The 21922-nt window shown below is 39.4% G+C and overlaps 2 protein-coding genes across 2 annotated transcripts in view; both read left to right on the forward strand.

Moving 5' to 3' along the window:
* Positions 1–11394, forward strand: part of LOC123978986 (latent-transforming growth factor beta-binding protein 2-like) — an 84518-nt gene extending 73124 nt beyond the window's left edge. Inside the window, exons 32-41 of the mRNA XM_046062661.1 lie at positions 1018–1146; positions 2680–2814; positions 3841–4038; positions 4121–4213; positions 4562–4690; positions 5182–5322; positions 6129–6302; positions 6419–6697; positions 7152–7301; positions 9176–11394. Coding sequence (XP_045918617.1) covers positions 1018–1146; positions 2680–2814; positions 3841–4038; positions 4121–4213; positions 4562–4690; positions 5182–5322; positions 6129–6302; positions 6419–6697; positions 7152–7301; positions 9176–9351 — 1604 coding nt within the window. The 3' untranslated portion in view covers positions 9352–11394. The remainder of the gene's footprint in view (positions 1–1017; positions 1147–2679; positions 2815–3840; positions 4039–4120; positions 4214–4561; positions 4691–5181; positions 5323–6128; positions 6303–6418; positions 6698–7151; positions 7302–9175) is intronic.
* Positions 11395–12419: 1025 nt separating this feature from the next.
* On the forward strand, positions 12420–21146 carry pomt2 (protein-O-mannosyltransferase 2). The gene is made up of 21 exons (XM_046063434.1): positions 12420–13317; positions 13392–13476; positions 13570–13674; positions 13789–13897; positions 14273–14381; positions 14863–15022; positions 15125–15231; positions 15325–15407; positions 15731–15840; positions 15956–16022; positions 16138–16198; positions 16302–16380; positions 16466–16617; positions 16717–16808; positions 16895–16971; positions 17065–17136; positions 17230–17289; positions 18183–18288; positions 18393–18533; positions 18919–19030; positions 20408–21146. The coding sequence occupies exons 1-21, from the start codon at positions 13046–13048 to the stop codon at positions 20511–20513; spliced, it is 2265 nt and encodes a 754-aa protein (XP_045919390.1). The 5' UTR covers positions 12420–13045; the 3' UTR covers positions 20514–21146.
* Positions 21147–21922: the final 776 nt, after the last annotated feature.

Genomic DNA, 21922 nt, shown 5'->3' on the forward strand with positions numbered 1-21922 from the left:
TACCTTCAAGACCAGATTAAGATTGGATGAACAGGCCATACTGTTTGGCTGTTTATGCTCTTTAGAGCATATAAGCAAATAAAAAACAAATAAATGGTGTTCACAGTTATGTTAACGCACCAGTAGCAAGCCAAACTGACCAGAGAACAAATTCAAGTGACTGAAGTGTGATCATTAAACTCACTGATTGTTTTTTAAACAATTATAATCAGACTTGCCCTCCAGCAGTATCAGTCATTGGCCTCTCTGCTACACACGCCAAGAAATACTAAATCATGTATGTAAGAAACTGCTAACAAATGTTGCCTTTAACAGTGAGGTGTAGGGAATCAGCACTGCTGTTATGTGGCCCAGTGTTAACAGCCGCAATGTTTATGGTCCATTGAGCAATGCAGTCTCTTTTTTTTTTTTAATAAACTTGTTTTATGATTTACTGCCATGCAACCAACCAACTACTGTAAGCTATGCTCAGATGTTTTAGCTTCAAAGGAGATTTACAGCTGAAAAAATAGAAGCTTTCAACATGTTCATTGAAACAAAATTCCTGTCTGAAGGCTGTCAAACTCTCCATGCCAAACCTGAACTCTCAGCCATCTTTCTCCAACTGCATATAAAGTATCTGGGTAAATGCTGAATGCTGGCTGTATGCCGTAAACTCCTCCGTCTCTTACATTTTGCCAGTGACCTAAGTGCCACTTCTCACTCCAGTGACACATTCACTTGCAGCTTTCCATATCCACAGTGCACTCAGTTTCACTGTGTTGATGCAGACAGAATGTCTCCCTGGATTCATTTACAAACACCAGAGTTTGAAAACCCTTTTAATGAATTGTCTAATCTGTTCCTGACATGTTATGATGGCAGTGATTTCTGTTGTCATTGTATGGTAAAAATGGTGGTGATGTTTATTTTGGCAAGGCAGTGGCGTGTTTACAGAGGCAGTATGAAAGTCTATTGTGGAGAGCAACTGTAAATGTTAATGTTGTGCTCACCTCTCTGTGTGCTCTCCCCTTGCAGATATTGATGAGTGTGTCAACGAAACCATCTGTGGGAACCACGGCTTCTGCGAGAACACAGACGGCTCCTTCCGCTGCCAGTGTGACCAAGGCTACACAAACCCGCCCGGAGATATGAGCAGATGTGTTGGTACGTAGCTGCTCTTCAAGAAATATTCATTGTACATTACTGCTTAAAACATGAAACAAACACTTAAAAAACGCCTAAAATAACATACCCAAAATGAATCAGTAATAACTCCTCAAGCATTAGATTAGATGCATAATTCTGGTCTCCTTTGATAGGTCAGAAGCTAAGGAATATGAATCAATGTGAACCTATTTATTTTTCTATTAAAGAGTAAATGGAGATGCAATAAAGGAAAATTAGATATTTTCATCCTCACCTGGTATAAAATCTATATTTTAATAGCATTATCACTATAAAAACCATCATCTAATACACCTGGAATACATCTTTAACTGTAAATCTGATGAAAAGAAACTAATATACAACAGTTATTACACATTTTTTCAAAAATATACCAGGCCAATGTCCATGTTTTGGCGATATTTACTGTTTATATCTTCATTTTTATTGGGAGTTATCTTCAAAACACTATTTCTGTCCATACAACCATGTTCCAAATAACATAAAGCTTCCAAAACATTGAAATATTGACAAAAACAGTGAATACTGATCAACATTTCTGTGACCAAAATCACTCCAAAATCACTTTTTACAGGCCCACGACTTGAGAACAGAACATCCAAAGGGGCTGTAAGTGGGCTCTTTCTCTTCGTATTGAAGCGAGATATAGGTGTATACGATGTAGCTCCTACAAGTCAGCAAGTAGAGACCGATAAAGACCTTCTGTTCCAAAGCAACACTTCTGCTCAGTGTCAGCGTCGGTGCTCAGCTGGTTAAAAGATGAAAGACCAAACCCATCAGCGAGTTGATACAATTAACAAACACTGTCTGTTTATCCAAAGCCTGATGTAAGTTATTCCTCTGTGCCAAACAGCTCCATTGTTGATCAGAAACAATTAATAACACATCACTGATCATTACAATGAACATGGACACTGTAATATATTTTGAGTCAGTCCCACATGCACCTTACTGCTGCTGTAAATACTCACAAGAGCACCAAATGTGTAAAAATCCTTGTCTGACAATAGTCCCCAACAAATGCACTGTTTTCACCTGTTTGAGTAACGTTTGCTAAAAGCTATACTTGGGGAAATTATTTTGCCTTTTTTGAAAATGAAAGTATATATTTGTGACCCATTTAGAAAATTTTTAATCTTCATTAGGAACCAAAAGGCTTGGTACTGAGAGCCACAGATCCAGTATGAAGGTACTGAGAGACGCAATAAAGAATTATTGGTTTTTGTCTTTAAATGGGGTTTATTGAAAATGCAAAGAATATGGAATTTCACACAAATATCATATAATATAGTGTATATAAAGAAATGTAAGTAGGGAATCAATCAGACAAAGAAATGTATGTATCTATAATGAACCTATGGATGATTTTTTTTGCCAACTGGAAATGAATTACTCTTCCGATAACGAGATGATAAAGATTATTTTGTGTTTTACCTTGCCACGACCTTGTTGAGCGCATGCCTATGTGTACGTGCCTAATCCTTCACTGACCTCCTCTCCCGTCTTTCTCAGACGTGAACGAGTGCGAGATGAGCCTGGCGCTGTGCGGGGAGGCCCTGTGTGAGAACTTCGATGGCAGCTTCCTGTGCATCTGCCCCAACGACAATGAGGAATTTGATCCCATCACCAGCCAGTGCCGCTCCATGGGTAATAGAGCAGGGCTAGCACTCACAGCGACTCACAGGACTTAATTCTCCATCCCATCATTGGGAGACCGAGTTTTCCCTGATTTAATGAGCCGTCTCTCATTATCCAAACAACAAGGGTGACGAGGTGGACATGACTTACTCCATATCTCTGGCTGTTTCCATTTGTTTGATAGGCTAGGGTTATGGTTGGGTGGGTTACCTACAAAAAATTGTATTAGCCTAATCCCTTGAATGAATTATGAAGTAACTCCTCCAGTAGAGCCAAGTAAATACTCTAAGGGCCTAGTTATTACAAACCCATTTCCTCACCAAGACAAACAGGGATAAGGTGTAGCTATTGGCCATTAGCGCTAAAGACCGAGCTCTCTCTTCCGTGATAAAATGATCTTAAGTGCAGAGGTTACACAAGTGCAATGTATTGCAATTTCTGAATGACAGAAAAGGCCTTTTGAGTTATGGAAATACCATCGCATCTCTAGCTTGATAGGCGTATGTGTACACGAATTGGGTGTATTTACATTATTAAGCGGCGCACCCTCAACGGGGATGTTTTTTCTTCTGCCTGGGCACTAAACCCCAGCTATGCCTTTGTGTACCTTTTTGCCACATTCCGCTGTTTGCTTTTGACGTGTGTTAATCAATCATGTGAGAGTGAATGGTGTGTTGACTCACATGCCAGTGTTTCCATTTGGCTAAGCCGGCAGCTTAACGGTGAAATGCCTGAGCCCATGCCTTTGGACAAATGAGCAGGCTCAGCAGGGGCAGGCGAGGGTAATGTACTACCTGCTGGAGGCATGTGGACACACTCTGACGGATGAAGAGCAGAGGCCACTTGTTACTGTGTGATGATGTACTACTGAAGTGTAGGATTTACCCAACTGTACCTACTGGGAGATTTGCGTTCAAGCTGCTCTATCAGTGAGCGTTTGCCCACCTGTGTTACCAGATCTCTAACACCTCCACAGGTGCTTTTCTCCAGCTAGCCATGACCTCTGACCTCCCTGCTTTCTTTGTTTATCTGCAGTTGAAACTGACCCGAAATCCACTGCTCTGGTCCCCCCCTCAACCGAGGAGAGGAAAGAGTGTTACTATAACTTGAATGACGCCAACTTCTGCGACAACGTCTTGTCTCGCAACGCCACCAAGCAGGAGTGCTGCTGCACGGTGGGGGCAGGCTGGGGGGACAACTGCGAGATCCATGCCTGTCCTGTTCCAGGAAGAGGTACAACAAGCATGTTATTATATTGGCATTTTTTTGTCTTTTTTTTGCATCCACACTAATGAAGTCATTTTTTATTTTCCAGATGATTATAGCCAGTTATGCCCTCATGGCAGTGGATTATTGTCCCTGCCTGTTTCCTCTACACAAAGTCTGGGACAACAACGCCATTTCATAGGTACTCTAACTTATTTTATAAATATATCTGAGCTTTTATAGCTTCCCTTTACATAGGCACAGAAAGGTGCAATGCCAGCCTGTTTTATTTCCACCTGCATAAACTTTTAAAGCCAGATAGACAGTCATAATCCCTCGCCACATTTACAAGGCTGTCTCTGCAGCTACCTAAGGCTTAATGGGATACCTGCCTGCATACCTGACTAATTACTGTAACTATAGTGTCTCCTGACAGCTTCTTATAAGAGGAGTGAATGACATTTCAAGCTGGGAAACAGTGTTTTGACTGTTCCATCTCACTTATTTAATACCAAGGTGTGAATCTCTCTCTCTCTCTCTCTCTTCTCAGATGCAAATGAGTGTAAGATGTTTGGATCAGACATTTGTAAGAATGGACGGTGTTCCAATCTCTTTTCTACCTATACATGCCTCTGTCGCTCTGGCTTCTACTATGACAACATCCGGCTTGAGTGTGTGGGTAAGAAATTACATCAGTTTTTAGTTTTTACACATTTCAAAACATCCATATTACAATATAAGATAAGCTGTCATGTAGGTATTTCATTAAAGGAAACCACAAATGATTTCCATGCCATTTATTTAGCTAATCATATGAAGACCGCATTTCCCATGAACCACATTGCTTTCAGCTGACATTTTGATTTTGGACTCCATCCGTCCAGCATCCTCAACTAGTAATCCACAATCCAACAATCGACTATTTTATACAGAAAATCTGATTCAGTTGTTATTACTAGTTATTACTATCAGAACATGTATTGTAAAGGTCTTCAGAGGCTGCCGCTCTTTTAATCTCATTTATCCTCCAGTTTGAGTAATAATACTAATGTATTAAAATGTTTTAACTTTTTATTGATGATTAAAATGCTGGATGTTGAATCATTTGAACCACTTTTGAAATATCACTTTTTCATCTTGCAATGCCTGTCTTTGTAAATGTATTTTTAGATTACGATGAGTGTGGATTTGTAAAAGCCTGTGAGAATGGAGTGTGTGTGAACACGGCCGGGTCTTTCAACTGTTTCTGCAGTCCTCCATTGGTCCTGGACAACACACTGCGGCGCTGCATTGCCCTCAACAACACAGAAGGTTTGACAGAATTTTAAATTCAAATGTGTCACAGTGGTAGAATTTTTCCTTGCTTGTATTAATGGAAGCTAGTGCTTAGATTAATCAATCAATGCAAAATTAATAGACAACAATTGTCATAATCAAGTAATATGAATGATTTTCAAGCAAAACTTATTAACATTCCTTGACTTGTTGTCTTTCTCAAGGATGTATCATTGGATATGTAATATCTTTGGGTTTTGGATTGTTGTTCTGAAAAAGCAATGAATCAATCTATTAATTAACAAATGAATCTGGAGATGAATCAGAAATGAAAATAATCATTAGTTGCAGCCCTATTTATAATTTGCACACTACTTTCTGGTCCTTTGACAGACACAGAGTCTGTATTGTCCCAGGAGGGGAATTTTTTTTCATACTCTGCACATGTTCCTGTCTCACAAGAGAAGCATACAATTACATGAAACAAAAATGGTGGACATATGGACATAACAACATGAGGCGGGGAACAAAGAGTGCTCTGAGTTTAGAGTTTATGGATATTAGTGGTTAAAACTGAGTTTATTGTCTATGATGAGATATTTGAATCTGTCCAGCTGTTTTGGTGTGGAGGTGGGGTTCAGCCCAGTCCTTAGAGCTGCACACATGCAGTCTAAATCTGCATGCATGGAGTTTTCAGTACAGTGAACGATTCTGATGGAGAGTTTGGATGCGTTCACATTTCTTTTCACTACCAAAGTAGAGGTCATGTAGACAGCTGAATCTTCATTTCTTTTTTGTTTCTCTCTGCCTTATTGTGAATCCCTCTTCATTCTCTCCCCCAGAATCTCCAGAGCCTGATCACGACGTGCACATGGATATTTGCTGGCTGCATCTGGAGGGGGAGAACATGTGTTCGGGACCCCTTCAGGGACGCAGAACGACATACACTGAATGCTGCTGCCTGCATGGTGTGGCCTGGAGCGGACAGTGTGCCTTCTGTCCCAGGAGAGACTCTGGTGAGAAGCAGGATGCACATAAGATGCACTATTTAATAATTCCTGTCTTTATATTAACACATAAACTGTTATTAACATCCAAAATATACCTTTGCCCTGTGTGCTGCTATATTCAGAGGACTATGCAATAATGTGCAACCTGCCTCGAGGAGCAGGTTCAGACAGCCTGCGAGAGCGGCCAGGATATGAGTACGGTTATGAGGGGCCAGACGATCCTGTGGAGCCTTTTGTTTCTCCATACTTTGACAGTTATGGAAACCCTGTGCGACCCTATGACATTCCTGAGAGCGTTCCTCTCTTCAACGACCATGACTACAGTGTTCAACAGCCACCTGTCCGTGTCCCTGTTGCCCGACCACGGGAACACCAGCCACAACCAGTGGATTCCTATGCTGGTAGGTATATGCATCTTTCTTAGACAAGGACACACTGTGAGGGTTTTGAACCTACAAAGACTTATCACCCAAAACTGCTTTACAGAGCTTTTTAGTTAGTTTTAGCTCATTGTTTAGTTGGCCGCCCCACTTATTGCACGTTTAAGATTTAATTTTGCAGTTGCGCTAACTATTCCATTTAAACTTTTGTTGAGTAGTTTAGCGCAATATTTTATAAGCTTAGCATATGTTACATGTAAAACATATGCAGCAAAGTAATTACCTCAGTACCTCAGTAAATGTTTTTTCTCATATAGATGTAATTATAATAAATATGAAATATATAATTTACTGTATTCAAAAGAACAAAGTTGGGTGAACCTTTAAAAAATCCTGCCCCACCCTGTATGTAGTAAACCTAAATAATACCAGTATTACTAGATGTGTTTTCCTACGTATTTCTGTGTCCAATCAGAGCACACCGATGGCTTTGAGGGTCTCCGAGCAGAGGAATGTGGAATCCTCAACGGGTGCGAAAATGGCCGCTGCGTTCGTGTGCGAGAAGGTTACACCTGCGACTGCTTCGATGGTTACGAATTTGACCTAAACAAGATGGCCTGTATAGGTGAGTTCTTTCCCCCGGCATCTCTCTCAACTGACCACCCACAGTTAGACTCTGTGCTCCAAGGCAAAATGTTCAGGGACTTCCTAGGACCAATAGGGAATCAATCACAATTTAATCTGGTTTCAAAATGTGGTGTTGAATCTTGAAATCAAACCGCAGTGAACTCTCCCTTCAGGTCAAAGCCTTCTGGAGCCTGCTCTTGGATTAATGTCAATGAGGTAACTCTTCATGCAGTATATCATCAAGCTCAAGGAGAAGCTTTGAATTTAACAACCTTGCATTAAGTTATATTTTATGGGAAACTAATGAAAGCAGTGCACTCCTCAAAACCACAGTGTGTTACCCTTTGGTCTGAAATTCCCTAGTCACACACTGCCAAGAGTAAGGGGGCCTTGAATCTTGGCCACTCTATGTATTACATGAGATATTATATCTTTTTAGTGTAGTTTGTTTGTTTTGTAAGTAAGTGAGACTGTCTTATTGTAATGACAGGCTATGATTACAATATTCTGCCTGCATACGAGCTTATCAGCTCCAAGGCCAGACATTTTCCCAAGGAAAGAGATTGAATTCCAACACTGTGGAAACATGTGGGAGCTATGCAACTTGTGCCATGCCTCCTTTTCTTAATATCACCACCAGCGATTCCCCAGCAGTACAAGACATAAACAGAAGGAGGAACATTTAAGAGTGACCGCTATGAAATGACAATCAGACCTCCCATGCTGAAGACGGGAAAGAAAAATCACTTGAAGGCCAAAAAGAAACATAATCCAATGCATTGTTAAATTTACTATCATTCCAAAAAGTTCAACGCTCGAAATGGCAAGTTCAGATCCCTTCCAGCTGACATGCAACATGACGACATGTTTGATAAAAGATTTACAAGATGAGATACTAGGCAACATGTCACTGGTGTTGAGTGAAAGCCTTGTCCCTCCAAATGTGAGCTCTCGTGGAACGAATTGAAACACATTTGTTTATTGCTCACAAGATTGCATAACGTTTTCAACGGTCTCACCTCAGGGTCCATTTAGTAGCAATTGTGGAGCTTTTGTGCATATCACACAATCTTTATCAGCACATGAAGTTTGCCCAGGTGTCATTGAATTGTATAGGGGCACAACAAAGGATTTTTTTCATTATCATTTTCTCACAATTAATTGTTGATTAATTTCATCAAATGAAAAGTCTGTTTTTTTCCGACCAATAGGAAACAAACCCCAAAAATATTTAATATGCTATAATATAAGATGAAGACAAGCAGCATATCCAATTTAGGAAGCTGGAACCAGAGAATGTTTGGAATTTTTGAAATGAAGATTAATGGATTCTCCCAATATTTGCTTCCATTTGGTCGCTAGAATTGTAAAAAAAAAAAAAAAAAAAAGTACTTCTAAAAAGAGTACTTCTTTAGAGGACTTCAGAGGACTTCTCTTTCATGTTAGGTTCAACAACAGGTTAAGTCATTTTTTTACTTTCAACTCCGTCTGCTGGTGAAGGTCAAGGGATATGACAGAAGTCTCCAGAACAGCTGCTAAATTAACTTTGAGGTGAGGTTGTTTTGCCCTTTGAACTTTGAAACTCAGATTTAGAACAGAAATCACCAAAATTGGAGTTAAGAAGATTACATTAGGTACAAGGAAGGAAGAAAGGAGGGAAGGAGGTAAGTAGGGAAGTAAGGAACGGAGGGAGAAAAAGGGAGAGGCGAAAAAAGACGAAGGGAGGAAGGAAGTGAAATCAGAAGTATGAATGACTTTAGCATTCCAGTCTCCCGCCATTCAGCAGCAGATGTGCCGCAGACAGCTGTTTCAGCTGTGAAATCTTACCGCTGACTAACTAGTCATGTCTTTGTGTCCGTTTTTTTCCTGCAGACATAAACGAGTGTGAGGACATCAGCGACAAGGTGCCATTGTGTCACAACGGGCTGTGCACCAACACAGAGGGATCCTATAGGTGCACCTGTTTGCCAGGCTTTGTGGCCTCTGCCAAGCCACACGAGTGCATCCCAACGATCCCAGAGTCTGGGCCTAGGGAGACAGGAAACTGAGACAGTGACTGTTGGAGCGCTGGCTTTCCCCTGCTCCCTCAAAGATCACCTTACACCCCTCTGCCCTTTCCCCCCAAGGGCCTGGCACTAAACCTCCAACAGTAAAGCTGAGACGTCCAAACTCGTTTCCCTACATACACAAACACATACACACAAAAGCACACACACTTGCATTCAGCACAGAACACATTCAGATCCCCCTCATACACATTCAAGAGGACCAGGAATTGTGCAGTGAATGTATTACATGGGATTTAGTATTCACCAGATATCCATTTGCCTTAAAGGGATTTTGTGGACTGATCTTTTTTTATTCAGTAACCCCAGGCAATTTCATATGCAGATATATTTTCCACATTATTTTCTGTCATTTTTTTGTGTTATTTATTTCATTTAAAAAATATTTTTCTTCATTTTCATGACGGGCCTCTGCAAACTAAGAAAGCAACCTATTTCAGAGGACATACTTGATTCCTCTTGTTTTTATTTGTCTCACCAATTGACCTCAGAGGCGGGTATGGGGAGATAGTAAATGTCTTTTGTAAAAGAAGGAATGTCACAAGAAATCAGCCACTCACAACTCAGTTTGTGTTTCACCAACATTATCTCACTCAGTCATTGTAATTAGCATTGACCCTGGACTAAACGGATGCCAGGGCTGACAAACATCAGAAATTCAAAGAGAGAACTTTTTCCCTCACCTGCCTTTCTGTTCTTCAAGATTAATTACGAGCTTAAGTTGAAGAATCTCTGGACCAAGAACGGGCAAGTCAAAGCCAGCCAAACGTACGCATTAAAAACTTCAGCCTTCATGTGGACCTGGAAAGCCTGTAGATGTATATGATGATCTATGTAGTGTTTCAAAAAAGATGTAATAGGTATAACCTGCCTTCCTCTGTTTGACACCATTTTTAATCAGTCTTACCAGCAATACAGGCATTGTTGTAGGAAAACCTGTGGTCAGTTGCTGATCCCAATTTTCCCCATATGTACCGTGACTTATCAGAGTTTGTTTCTACATTCTAGCCTAACTTCTGAAACTACAGAAAGTAGGTTAGTTGAAATTATCCACTAGTATCAGTGCTTAAAATGAAAGTTGGTTTTATGCGCCACTGCCACACAGGCAAAAGGCAATTAGATCCCAGATGTCACATCAGACCATTCCCATGTGGGCATCTCTGAATGCATGTAAAGACAAAGGCTTCTTTGGAGAGGTTTGGTATATTTTGTACAGATCTAGTACTATGTATTATTTTTGTTACATATTCTCTTAATGCATTATAGCACAACCAATATTTTGTTTGACATAAAGCATAAAATGTAAGGAAAATCCGGCATTATAGCTTTGTAGATTTATACATGTCTGTAAAAATGTTTTTAAAGCATATCTTTTTATGTATGAGGAGAGTGACTGACACTGTACCAGAGGAACTGTGTGTATACCCTGCCCTGTGGAGCAGACAATGAAATATATTTTTTGGAAGTGGCAGCACTGTTCTATTCACAGACATTTTGTCTCTTCAAGTTCATTACAAAGACAATGCTTTTGAAATGCAAGCACCAACTTCCGTGCATCACAACTTTATGGCTAAATATTAGTAATTGTTTAGTCTCTGTTGGATCCTTGTGTTATGGATGTTTAATAGACAGTATCAGCCTACTCATTTGGTTTCTGAACGCCCACTCATACGTTCTTTTCTTTTGTATTCAGGTTTAAGAAAATAACGGCATAATTTGTCTAAACGACTGAATGTCTCTCAAGAGATCTCAGCAGCACATAAACATATGAACATACAGTTGTACAAATGTCTCCACTTAATGTCCATTGTACTTTACTGTGCTGTTCAAATCAACGCCTGAACCGGACTAGAAGTCTAACATTTAGGTCTAAGTTGTAATATTTAAAGCCTTTCAGAACCGCAAATAACTTGAGATAAATGTCTTATTTTATAGCTGTGGTCATTGGAAATAACATGCTCATTCATTTTTGTTTACCTCTTGACTGTAATCACTATCAGTCATCAAAATAAAACGTTGAAAATATCAGTGTCGTTGATAATTTTCTTTGAAAAATGGCACCAAACACACCTTGCATTTGTCATGTGTATATTAAAATGGTAGGCCTAATTTGCTGCCATGGATGTTTGTTATTTGTATTAAAAAAGAAGTTAGTTTGTTTGTTGTAGTATGTAGTATATTATGACTTTATAATAATAAGTAGACATTATTCGTCAGCAGATTGTGTAGTTCTTTATCAGTTTGGTGCAGGTATGTATATGGATTGCTGGCACATTATTGTGTAAGTGTGATGGAAACAGTCAGAGGTGTGTGTTTGGCAGTGATGAGAGATGGTATTCATATCCTTTACTTATGTAAAAGTAGTAATAATAATAAAAATACTCAATTACAAGTAATAGTTATCTCCAAATGTACATTAAGCTCTCATAAGTATTTATTATGCTTAAAGTACCCTTTTCAGGGTGTTCAATTAGTAAAGAGCACTGTTATTTGATTTTTTAAAGCATTATTTTGATAGACTAGCAGGTAAACAGCATTATTATGTTGCAGCAGGTCAAGAGGGAGCTAATTATACTTTTGGATAGTTTAATATATCACAATGCAACATTTTATGAAAGCTTATTATTTTTTGTGTACAATATTAATCTGGAAAGAGCCAAATAAATGTAGTGCAGTAAAGAGTGCAATATTTTCCTCTGAATCGTAGTGAAGTGCAAGTATTACGTGGAAGAAAACGAGAGTACTTATGGGTACCTCAAAATTGAACTAACCTATGGTAGGTGAGCAACTGCACTTTAATTCTCCAGAATCTAGACTATGAATAAGTCAGAACTGGGGACCGGAAATACCCGTTGTATTAATCTTACAGCGTTTTTTTTTTTTTTTAAGAAGAAAGAAAAAGAAAAGAACAATGAAATTATTTATTACACTATATCTCCCTCTACTGGCCAACAGATTCCCGCTTTTTCATAAGTTTTTCCCATTGGTTAACCGGCGAACGAGGAGATATTCCAGAAGGATTCTGGGAAATTGTGTTTACTTTTCAACAAAATGCCCACATAAATATTACAATGGCATTCACCTCCCAGAAACATCCTCGCTTCGTACGTGTTTCTCCCTCCATGCAGGCTTTGGTCGGCTTCACTGTCCGATCTCTGGCTTACCCCCCTGGCAACAACCTCTCGTGCTCTCGCTGTGTTGCTAATGTAACTATTTTAATAATAAAACGGTGATTTGAGGCGATAGAGAGTGTTAGCATTCTGCTAGCTGTTACTGATGTTGCCATTTGACGAGTGGATACTTGGTTAGAAAGTAGCAAGCTAGGATAAGTACGTTATCGAGGAAAATGTTTTTCATAGCTTGGCGACATTGACAAATATTATGTCTGACAATTTATTGAGTAGGAAAGGTGTGACATTCACTGTCAGTGTCGCCCGGTTTGACAGACTATATTGAGAACTGTTACCTGATGGGCTAGTATTAAATCTTGTTAATATCTTTGCTAAATGTAGTTATTTATCCTAGACAGCACAGCTTCACGTCATCTAGACATCACTGATTAACTAGCTGTTTTTATTATATGATTAGGTAACGTTAACGTTAGTGTCACCAAAATATTAGGCTTACCTCGCTTGCCAGGGAGTCTGGCCATTTCCACTACAGTTTTTATTTCCTAATGGCAAATGAATGCAACACACAGTGGAACAAAATAGGGAACGCTTCATCACTACGAAACAGGAAAATATTTCCTTTGCCAAAGAACAGAAGCAGTCAAACTGCAGGACACTTGTCAGAAGATGACACCCAGTCCTCAAATGGAGCGTCTGCTCAGTTTTCAGGCAGAGGAAATTTCAGTAGTAAGCCCCAAAGCATAGTGTTGCTGATGCTGGTGGTGGGGCTGTCTTTCTCTACACGCCTCTACAAGATAACAGAGCCCCCTCATGTGTGGTGAGTAAAAGTCCTCTGCATGTAGATTTTTCTGCATGGCATTTTTACATGATGACCTTCTTATGGTGTTTCAGCTGGGATGAGACACACTTTGGAAAGATGGGAAGCTACTACATCAACAGGACCTTCTTTTTCGATGTCCATCCTCCTCTTGGAAAAGTGAGATGGCAGATTATCTCCTCCCTGTAGGTTCATGTGTCCTAAGAGAAACATCTCTAGGATCAGCATTGATCTTCTTGTGTTCTGTTGCAGATGCTGATAGGACTTGCCGGTTACATGACAGGTTATGATGGCACCTTTCCTTTCATAAAGCCAGGAGATAAATATGAACACCACAACTACTGGGGGATGAGAGGGGTATCCCAATTTTTTAAATTGATTAACAATGCATTTATATGTTCTTGTCACAACGTTTAACAAGGACAACATATTAAGGCTGTTGATGTCTCTGTCCTGCCTCTTGCCCTACAGTTTTGTGCTGTGTTGGGCTCCTTTCTCCCAATCTTTGCCTACCTCATAGTGCTAGAGTTGTCTCAGTCCCCCACAGCTGCTCTCATCACTGCAACCCTGCTCATATTTGGTAAGTACTCATCTACTGTAAGTGTTTTTAAGGGGTTGCGTGACTCAGAAGCATGTTGAAGTTGCAATACACTAAGTACTCAACCTTTCAATGTCCTTGTTCTTTAAAAAATAAAAGACACATGGTGTAGCTCTGGATGGAACCTGCACATAACATTTTGGGACTAGAAATGTGACGTTAAGTCATTTTCCATATTGGCCATTGTTTTAATTTCTTTTAAGGTCTCTTTTGCTGATCTTGCTAACAGAAACCTAAATGAATAAGAACAACTATTTAAATTTCATATCATTCAGTGTTTTGAAAGGTCTTGCAGCATGCTTTTATTATGCTGCAATAAGGAGAATGAATTTGCGCGTAATTTCACTCGCCTGACAGACACTGGCTGTATCACCATTTCCCAGTACATCCTGTTGGACCCTATACTCATGTTCTTCATCATGGCAGCGGTGCTGAGCATGGTCAAGTTCAGCCAACAGAGATACAGGTAGAACACCACTAGTTTTTTTTTCTATCTTGTCTTATGCAATGTAGTGGTGGATCTATTAGCTAATGGGTGACTATTTTGATAATCATTTGATAATCAAGTTAATCATCAATGAGTGATGTGATGTGGAGTGACTGGTTGTAGCTTCTCATATGTGATGACTTCCTTATTTCCTATTTCACACCGTTCTATGTTGATTACTGCTGAAGTAGATCTGGTGTGTTGTGATGGACATCTGTCTTTATGTGGGAGATTTTGTTGACCAAATGATTAACTGATTGCTTGAGGGGGTGGGGAGGTAATTTAATCAGTATGATAAAACATTTAGTTACAGTTCTGAAGCAATACCAGTCTGCCTTACAAGAGGAACAAATCTTGCTTGCTCATAATGTTTCATGGGTGGTACATAAATACAGTAATTTTTCTAACTTTGTAAGCAGTGAAACAGGTGTGATTGATTGTTGCTTGCTGTTGTTTTCAGGCCTTTTTCTGCCTCCTGGTGGCTGTGGCTGGTACTGACTGGTGTAAACCTTGCTGGGGCATTGGGCGTAAAGTTTGTGGGTCTGTTTGTCATCCTGCTGGTGGGACTGAACACGGTCTGGGACCTCTGGAGACTTTTGGGAGACCTGAGCCTTTCACTGGTAACAGGCAGTGTGTTTCTAATGGCACTAGTAACTTGATAGTTTTGATGAGTAATGCCAGAGGCTTGACTGTTTAGCTCTTGTCTTATTTTCTTGCTCCAGGTGGAATTTGCAAAACACTTCCTGGCTCGGGTTGTTGGACTCATCCTGCTTCCGCTCTTCCTCTATGTAACAATATTTGCCGTCCACTTTGTTGTGTTGAACAAAAGGTGGGTCTGAGTGATTACTGCTTACCTCACACGATACTGCATGATGACATCTGCTGCATTGTTTGGGTAATCATGATTGTTTTCTTTCACCAGTGGACCGGGTGACGGTTTCTTCAGTTCCGCCTTTCAGTCCCGTCTAATCGGGAACAATCTACACAATGCATCAATGCCTGAGTGTGAGTCCCAAACACGTGTGAATAAAACCACATGACGCTGCAGCTGTATTTACTAAAACACTAGTAAGGAAATGGAAAAGGAGGTCAAAGAGAAATGTAGGCATTCCTTTAGATTATTGATGACAGCCAGATGGTCTGAAACGTTTGCTTACATTTTACTGTCTTCACAAAGTAACATATTGGGGTCTTTACTAATAAAGTTCATAGTGCTTTTTTATGCAGGGTTCTGTAGTTGGCTAGCGTTTGAAGGACGTTTCAAAATGTAAACATTTTTCATTAAATGTAATTGTTTCTTGCACTTTAATGTTGTTCTTCTGATGCAGACCTGGCATACGGCTCCACCGTTACAGTAAAAAACCTTCGTATTGCTGGAGGCTATTTGCACTCTCACTGGCACCTATACCCAGAGGGAGCAGGAGCAAGGCAGCAGCAGGTCAGGCTACAGGCTCAAGTGTGAAACCTTTTCAAACATAATTAAATATGCGAACAATATGTGTGATGATTTTATTTATTGTAAATAAACAGTTTTCTCTGCTATTTCCTTACAGGTGACAGCCTATCTCCACAAAGACTACAACAACTTGTGGCTTGTTCACAGACAGGGTGATAATGAATGTGAGAAGACTGGGTTTCAGAAATACATATGGCATTCATTTCATTTTATGGCAGTCATAAAGAAGTAATGGATGAACCTCTGAATGTTAACCTATATTTTTTTATGTCTGTTAAGCTAAATCTGGGAAGTCTGATCTGGTTCGTCATGGTGACATCATTCGGCTGGAGCACAAAGAGTAAGTATCGTGGCTCCACAAAGCAATGAAATGATAAACATATTATTTATAATGATGATGTGCATGTTGCTTCAATAATGGCAATCTTTTCTGGTCCTTTTAGAACAACCCGTAACCTACACAGTCACCTCCATGAGGCCCCCATGACCAAGAAACACTTCCAGGTTACAGGCTATGGCATTGTGAGTAGGCCCATAACATTCCTTATTCAGCATTAATAATTATGTATTTGTATGTCCCCAAGCTTAAAACACATGTTCTTCTTAGAATGGTACAGGTGACACCAATGACCTGTGGCAGGTGGAGGTGTGCGGAGGTCGGAAGGGTGACCTGGTGAAAGTGCTGCGCAGCAAAGTCCGCTTTCTGCACAGAGCTACCGGTTGTGTGCTTTACTCGTCTGGCAAGACTCTCCCAAAGTGGTAAAACTCGTCTTCTCCGCTTTGACTCAACCTCCGTTTCTACTGAATAGTCACTATGAGTACGGACAGTCAAAAAGTGTGTGTTTTGTTTCTATTCAGGGGCTGGGAACAGGTGGAGGTGACCTGTAGTCCCTACCTGAAGGAGACTCCAAGCTCTCAGTGGAACATCGAAGATCACATAAACCCCAAATGTGCGTTAAATACAGTCCTTTCCACGTCTTTGTCTGTGCTTCATCATGTCAAACACTAACCAATACCTCTTTGTATTTTCTGGCAGTGCCCAACATTAGTTTGTCTGTGCTGAAGCCCCATTTTCTGGAGATTTTACTGGAGTCCCACATTGTTATGATAAGAGTAAGAAACCGTGAGAAAATATGTTAATCCATCTGTGCTAAGAAGTTGGTGTTTTATCAGAAGTCATTTATTGACATAAACGATTTCTTTTAGGGTAACAGCGGCTTGAAACCCAAAGACAATGAGATGAACTCAAAACCCTGGCATTGGCCCATCAACTATCAGGTGCATTGAATGATCTACAATATAAAGTTTTGTTAAATTAAATGCATTACTACTTTTAACTACATATGTGCTTGGTTTCTTTTTGTTATAAAGGGATTGAGGTTTTCTGGAGTGAATGACACAGAGTATCGTGTTTACCTGCTGGGGAACCCTGTAAGTCTGCTTTAGGCTTGCTTCATTTTAGAGATGCACGAAATGTTTGGTCAATGAAATTAATCGGCCGAAAATTGCAACAAAAACAAAGCACTTTCGGTGTTTGGCCTAATAAGTCAAAATACCGAACGCATTTTACCAAACAATCACCTTGACATGTCGGCAGTGTGGAAGCATTTTAAAGTGTCCGAGAAAGAGGCAAAAATCGCTTGCAGACATTGTTCTGCTGAATTTTCTCCTAAAACAGCCCCACTCCATCTGGGGCTGACTTCTTAGAAAAGGCAACAAATGGTCTAACCCGCTTTGACAGGCAGGGTAGCGTCTTTATCCTGTCATTTTCTCTCTTTACAAAGACAAGTGTTGCAATATGAAAGTCCTACCTGAGAGGCTGTGAAATCTTCATGGTACACGATACGAGAAACACATAAAACATTATTTATCAAATTGGGTCGGAATTGAAGAATTTAGTGGGAGGATACACATGTGACAACGTCCATTTTTCAAAAAAGGGTGTCTATACAGGATGGAAATAAGATTAATTGGATTATATTCACAGAAAGTATAAAACATATTACTTCATGTGTACATTAAAAGTAAGTAGACACATGTAATTTACTTTCCTGGACCCTTTTGGGCCTCAGACCCACCCACCATAGTCCCTCCAAATTCTGTGGGAAACACTGAATAAAAAGCAAATTTTGACTCAAAAAGACAAAATAAATGGAAAAGGTGTGAATGTACTTGTTCGGTATTCTGCACATTTTTTCATTAAATTTGGTTTCGTCTTCAGCCAAGGATTTTCATTTCGGTGCATCCCTACTTCATTTTTCCTGTTGCCGCTCTTGTCTGACCAAGGACCATTAATGCGCTCATGATTAAATGCTCTTTCTCAGGTAGTCTGGTGGATGAACCTGGCCAGTTTGGGATTGTATCTTATCATGGTGGCGGTGGCGTCTGTAGCCCTCAAAAGAGGTTTCTCATTGTGCCAAAAAAGAACAGGTATGACTACAAATGTTTTGCGCCACTGATTTTGCTTGCAGCAGCAGGAAATAAAGATGATTGAAACATCAAATAAATGTTCTGCACTCCACTCTGTCTTTCAGACCATTCTCATATGCTTATGAGAGAAGGAGGACTGCTGCTCCTCGGTTGGCTGCTGCACTATGCACCTTTCTATACTATGAGCCGTATCCTGTACTACCACCACTACTTCCCTGCAATGCTCTTCAGCAGCATGCTAACAGGTACCACATTCCACTGCATTTGGCTACTTATATTACATAGTCCACATGTTTTCAATCTAACAGGGAGAGTGGAAAGGGGTTTTGGGTGGGGAGATGTGAGGCAAAGATACTGCATGCATTTAAAGGCAACTAAAGTATTTGTGGACGATTGCTGAGATTTGCATAACCCTAATAACACATAGACATACACATATTTTTAGATTCAGTGTGATTATATAATTATTGAGGATGTTATTATCTCTGTGAATCCTTTCCATTCCCTTTTAATCTCCAGAACTTGCCTGAGAATTATCAAGTTATCAAGTAACCCAGTGATAGTTACTGTACATCCATGGGTTCCATCAAGGAAGTTCTGGTTAAAGCTTTTTGGGTTTTTTTCTCACAGGAATTACATTAGACATTCTGTTGAAAAACGCTGACCTGCTACTCCGCCCGCCTTACTGTGACTGGCTGCAGCGAATCGGGCAGATGGCACTTCTCTTTAGTGTTCTTTACAGGTGAGAATTACTGTAAAAGAAAACGTTATTGTGGTTCATTCATACACTGTCAAACAGTATTTAATCAGAGTGTGACTCCCAAAAGGGGGAATAATTACATTGTAAATGTCATAGTAAATTTAATGGACACCACTGAACCATCTGTATTGCCTTATTTTTTAAACTGGTGCAAAGAAGCCTTTTTAGATTTAAATGTTACAAAGACGAAGGACACGTGCATTGATTTTAGACATCACCATCCAACTCCTGAAAAAGACAATTATAAATGAAAAAGTGGTTGAAATTGTTGAGTCGTACAAGTATCTGGGAATCATCATTGATAACAAGTTGACCTTTGAACAAAACACAGACATGCTGAGTAAGAACAGTCAGCAACGTCTCTTCTGTTTGAGAAAGTTAGCGAAGTTTCAAGTGGACAGATCCCTGATGAGATTGTTTTATAAATGTTTTATTGAGTCTGTTTTTACTTTTTCATGTATTTGCTGGTATGCTTCTCTTAGTCTAAAACGTAAAAACACATTAGCAATGGTAAATAAAGTTAGCAGCAAATTCATCGGGATTGAGCAGGTAAAACTAACTGAACTATACATCAAACCTGTGCTTGAAAAGGCAGAATCTTTCATGTCTGATAGTTTTCACCCCCTGCATGCAGAATTTAAGATGCTGCCTTCTGGTTCCCGTTTCAGTCCACCATAAGCCATAACAAACAGATATAAATTCTCCTTCATACCCTCTGCTATCTCTCTGCTTAACTCTGTAAAGAATAGGTAACGTCTGCACATAAGGCACACTTAAACTTAATTTTTTTTTTATGTTCTGGTATTTATTTACCCATATGCCTGACCCTGTATTTTTAATCGATGTTGTCTTCATTGTTGTCATGTACTGTATGTCACGTTCTTTGCTACTGCGGCAAAACTAATAACCCCTCAGGGACAAATAAAGGTCTTGAATTGAATTCAAAATACAAAAAATCATTTGCACACTTGCTTCTATCTGACTTGTAGATGAAGAGAAAATAAGTGAAATTAAAGTAATGGTTTGACATTTTTACATTTAATGAACAAACACGAGAGTGGTCTCAATCTTCTCATCTAGCTCTTGGAAAGAAGGCGAATACATATTTCCCAAAGTGTCGAACAGTCATATCGCTTAAACCAGCTTGTCTGTTGCAATGTGGTCATTTGAGGCAAAGAGTCACAGGAGAAAGTGGTATCTTATTCACTTGTAGTGGATTTCTCCCTGGTTGACTGATACTGAGTTTTCAAAATGTAATTTAAAACTTTACTGTTGGGATTTTATATTACCTGAGAGCAGTTCAAAAGCACTTGTTTTACTGTGTATACAAATCACTGTAATCCATTCTCTGTCTGTCAGTTTCTACCTGTTCCATCCACTCTCCTATGGCATGACGGGTCCTCTGGCACACGAGCCAGGCAGCGCCATGGCTGGCCGGAAGTGGTTGGACTCCTGGGAGTTCTAGTCAGCTTTGCACAAAGAAGACACTAATATTGTGATGTATAACAACTGTGGTGAATATGAGGGACTTTAATCAATCGTGTGTCTCACGGATATGCTCTTATAGGGTTTACACAAAAAGGTAATTTTCATAAGTACTGACTGCACGCTACTATAGAATCTCTACATTTCTGGGTATTTATATGTCTCATCATTTCCAAGTATTGTAGTCTATAATGTGAAAAGGATGCTCTATAAGACAGACCTGTGTTAGTGCAATATGAAAGCCAGTGTGCTGTGGGAGTATTTGATCTGAACACTCATCGCTACCAAGCTGCCTTAACTCATCTTACATGCTATATATGTGTATACTGTCTGTCACAATAATAAGCTAAAGTGCCTGAAAGGAACTAGTGAAAGTAAATCCGAAAAGTTCAAATGCTGCATTTCCATTTGTCAGTTTTAAAGAAAACACTTTTTGTTACATAGTTATCAGAGACTGTATTTTTGTTTGCGATTGTCATAATCTTATTGTCCAGTATTTTTGTATTAGTGCTGTTCAGTACTGGCTTCTGTTTTATTATTATTATAATTAGACTACTGACTCTTAAGTGTCATGTACATTTCAGAATGACCAATAAACGAAGATATTCTTGTAGTATGTGCTTACTTTTGTTAATGTCATCAATACATTAGACCATAAATTTAGCTTAAACCAGAAACTGCTTCATATATATACATAAATATGTACTGCACACTTGCATGAGATATGTGTTATTATTTTTTATTATTTAACCAGGAGAACCTTATTGAGAGTAAACATCTTTTTTTCAAGAGTCTTCTGGCCAAGATACGAAGAGATATCTACAGCCAAACGTCATAAGACAGGTATAGTATAACAATGTAGGACAACAAAACAGAAGTAAATAGGACATGACAATACAGTAATGAAAAAAAACACATAAAAAAGGCACATTCTGATTGTTATCTCTGATCAGGGAGTGTTCTGTTAGTTTATGTGTGATGATGGAAGTGAGATTAATACTATGAAACTTAACTAGGCCTAACTAAAATGTGATAACTTCCATTGGGAATTTGGATTTTTCAGTGTCAGTTGTTCACAATTAATGGTATTGTTCACTACTACTGCCGGAAGTGCAGAACACACTACTTTCAGTCACTTTTAATAAGTCACCATGGAGTGTAAATAACTCCTTACAGTCTGATCCTGTCAGAGACTGCTTCATTATTTATAAACAGGGAATGATGTACTTCAATGGCTAAAAATGTGAAAACTAAACTATAAAGAATTGCTTGACATGCAGCAATATTAACACATTCATGTAGCCAAAGGAGGCGGTAATGTTGTGAATGTTAATGTACATAATGTATTTTTATACATCTGGCTTCACCTTAAGCTGCTCTGAAAATGAA

The sequence above is a fragment of the Micropterus dolomieu genome, linkage group LG11 (genome assembly GCF_021292245.1).
Source record: "Micropterus dolomieu isolate WLL.071019.BEF.003 ecotype Adirondacks linkage group LG11, ASM2129224v1, whole genome shotgun sequence".
Classification (NCBI taxonomy): Eukaryota; Metazoa; Chordata; class Actinopteri; order Centrarchiformes; family Centrarchidae; genus Micropterus; species Micropterus dolomieu.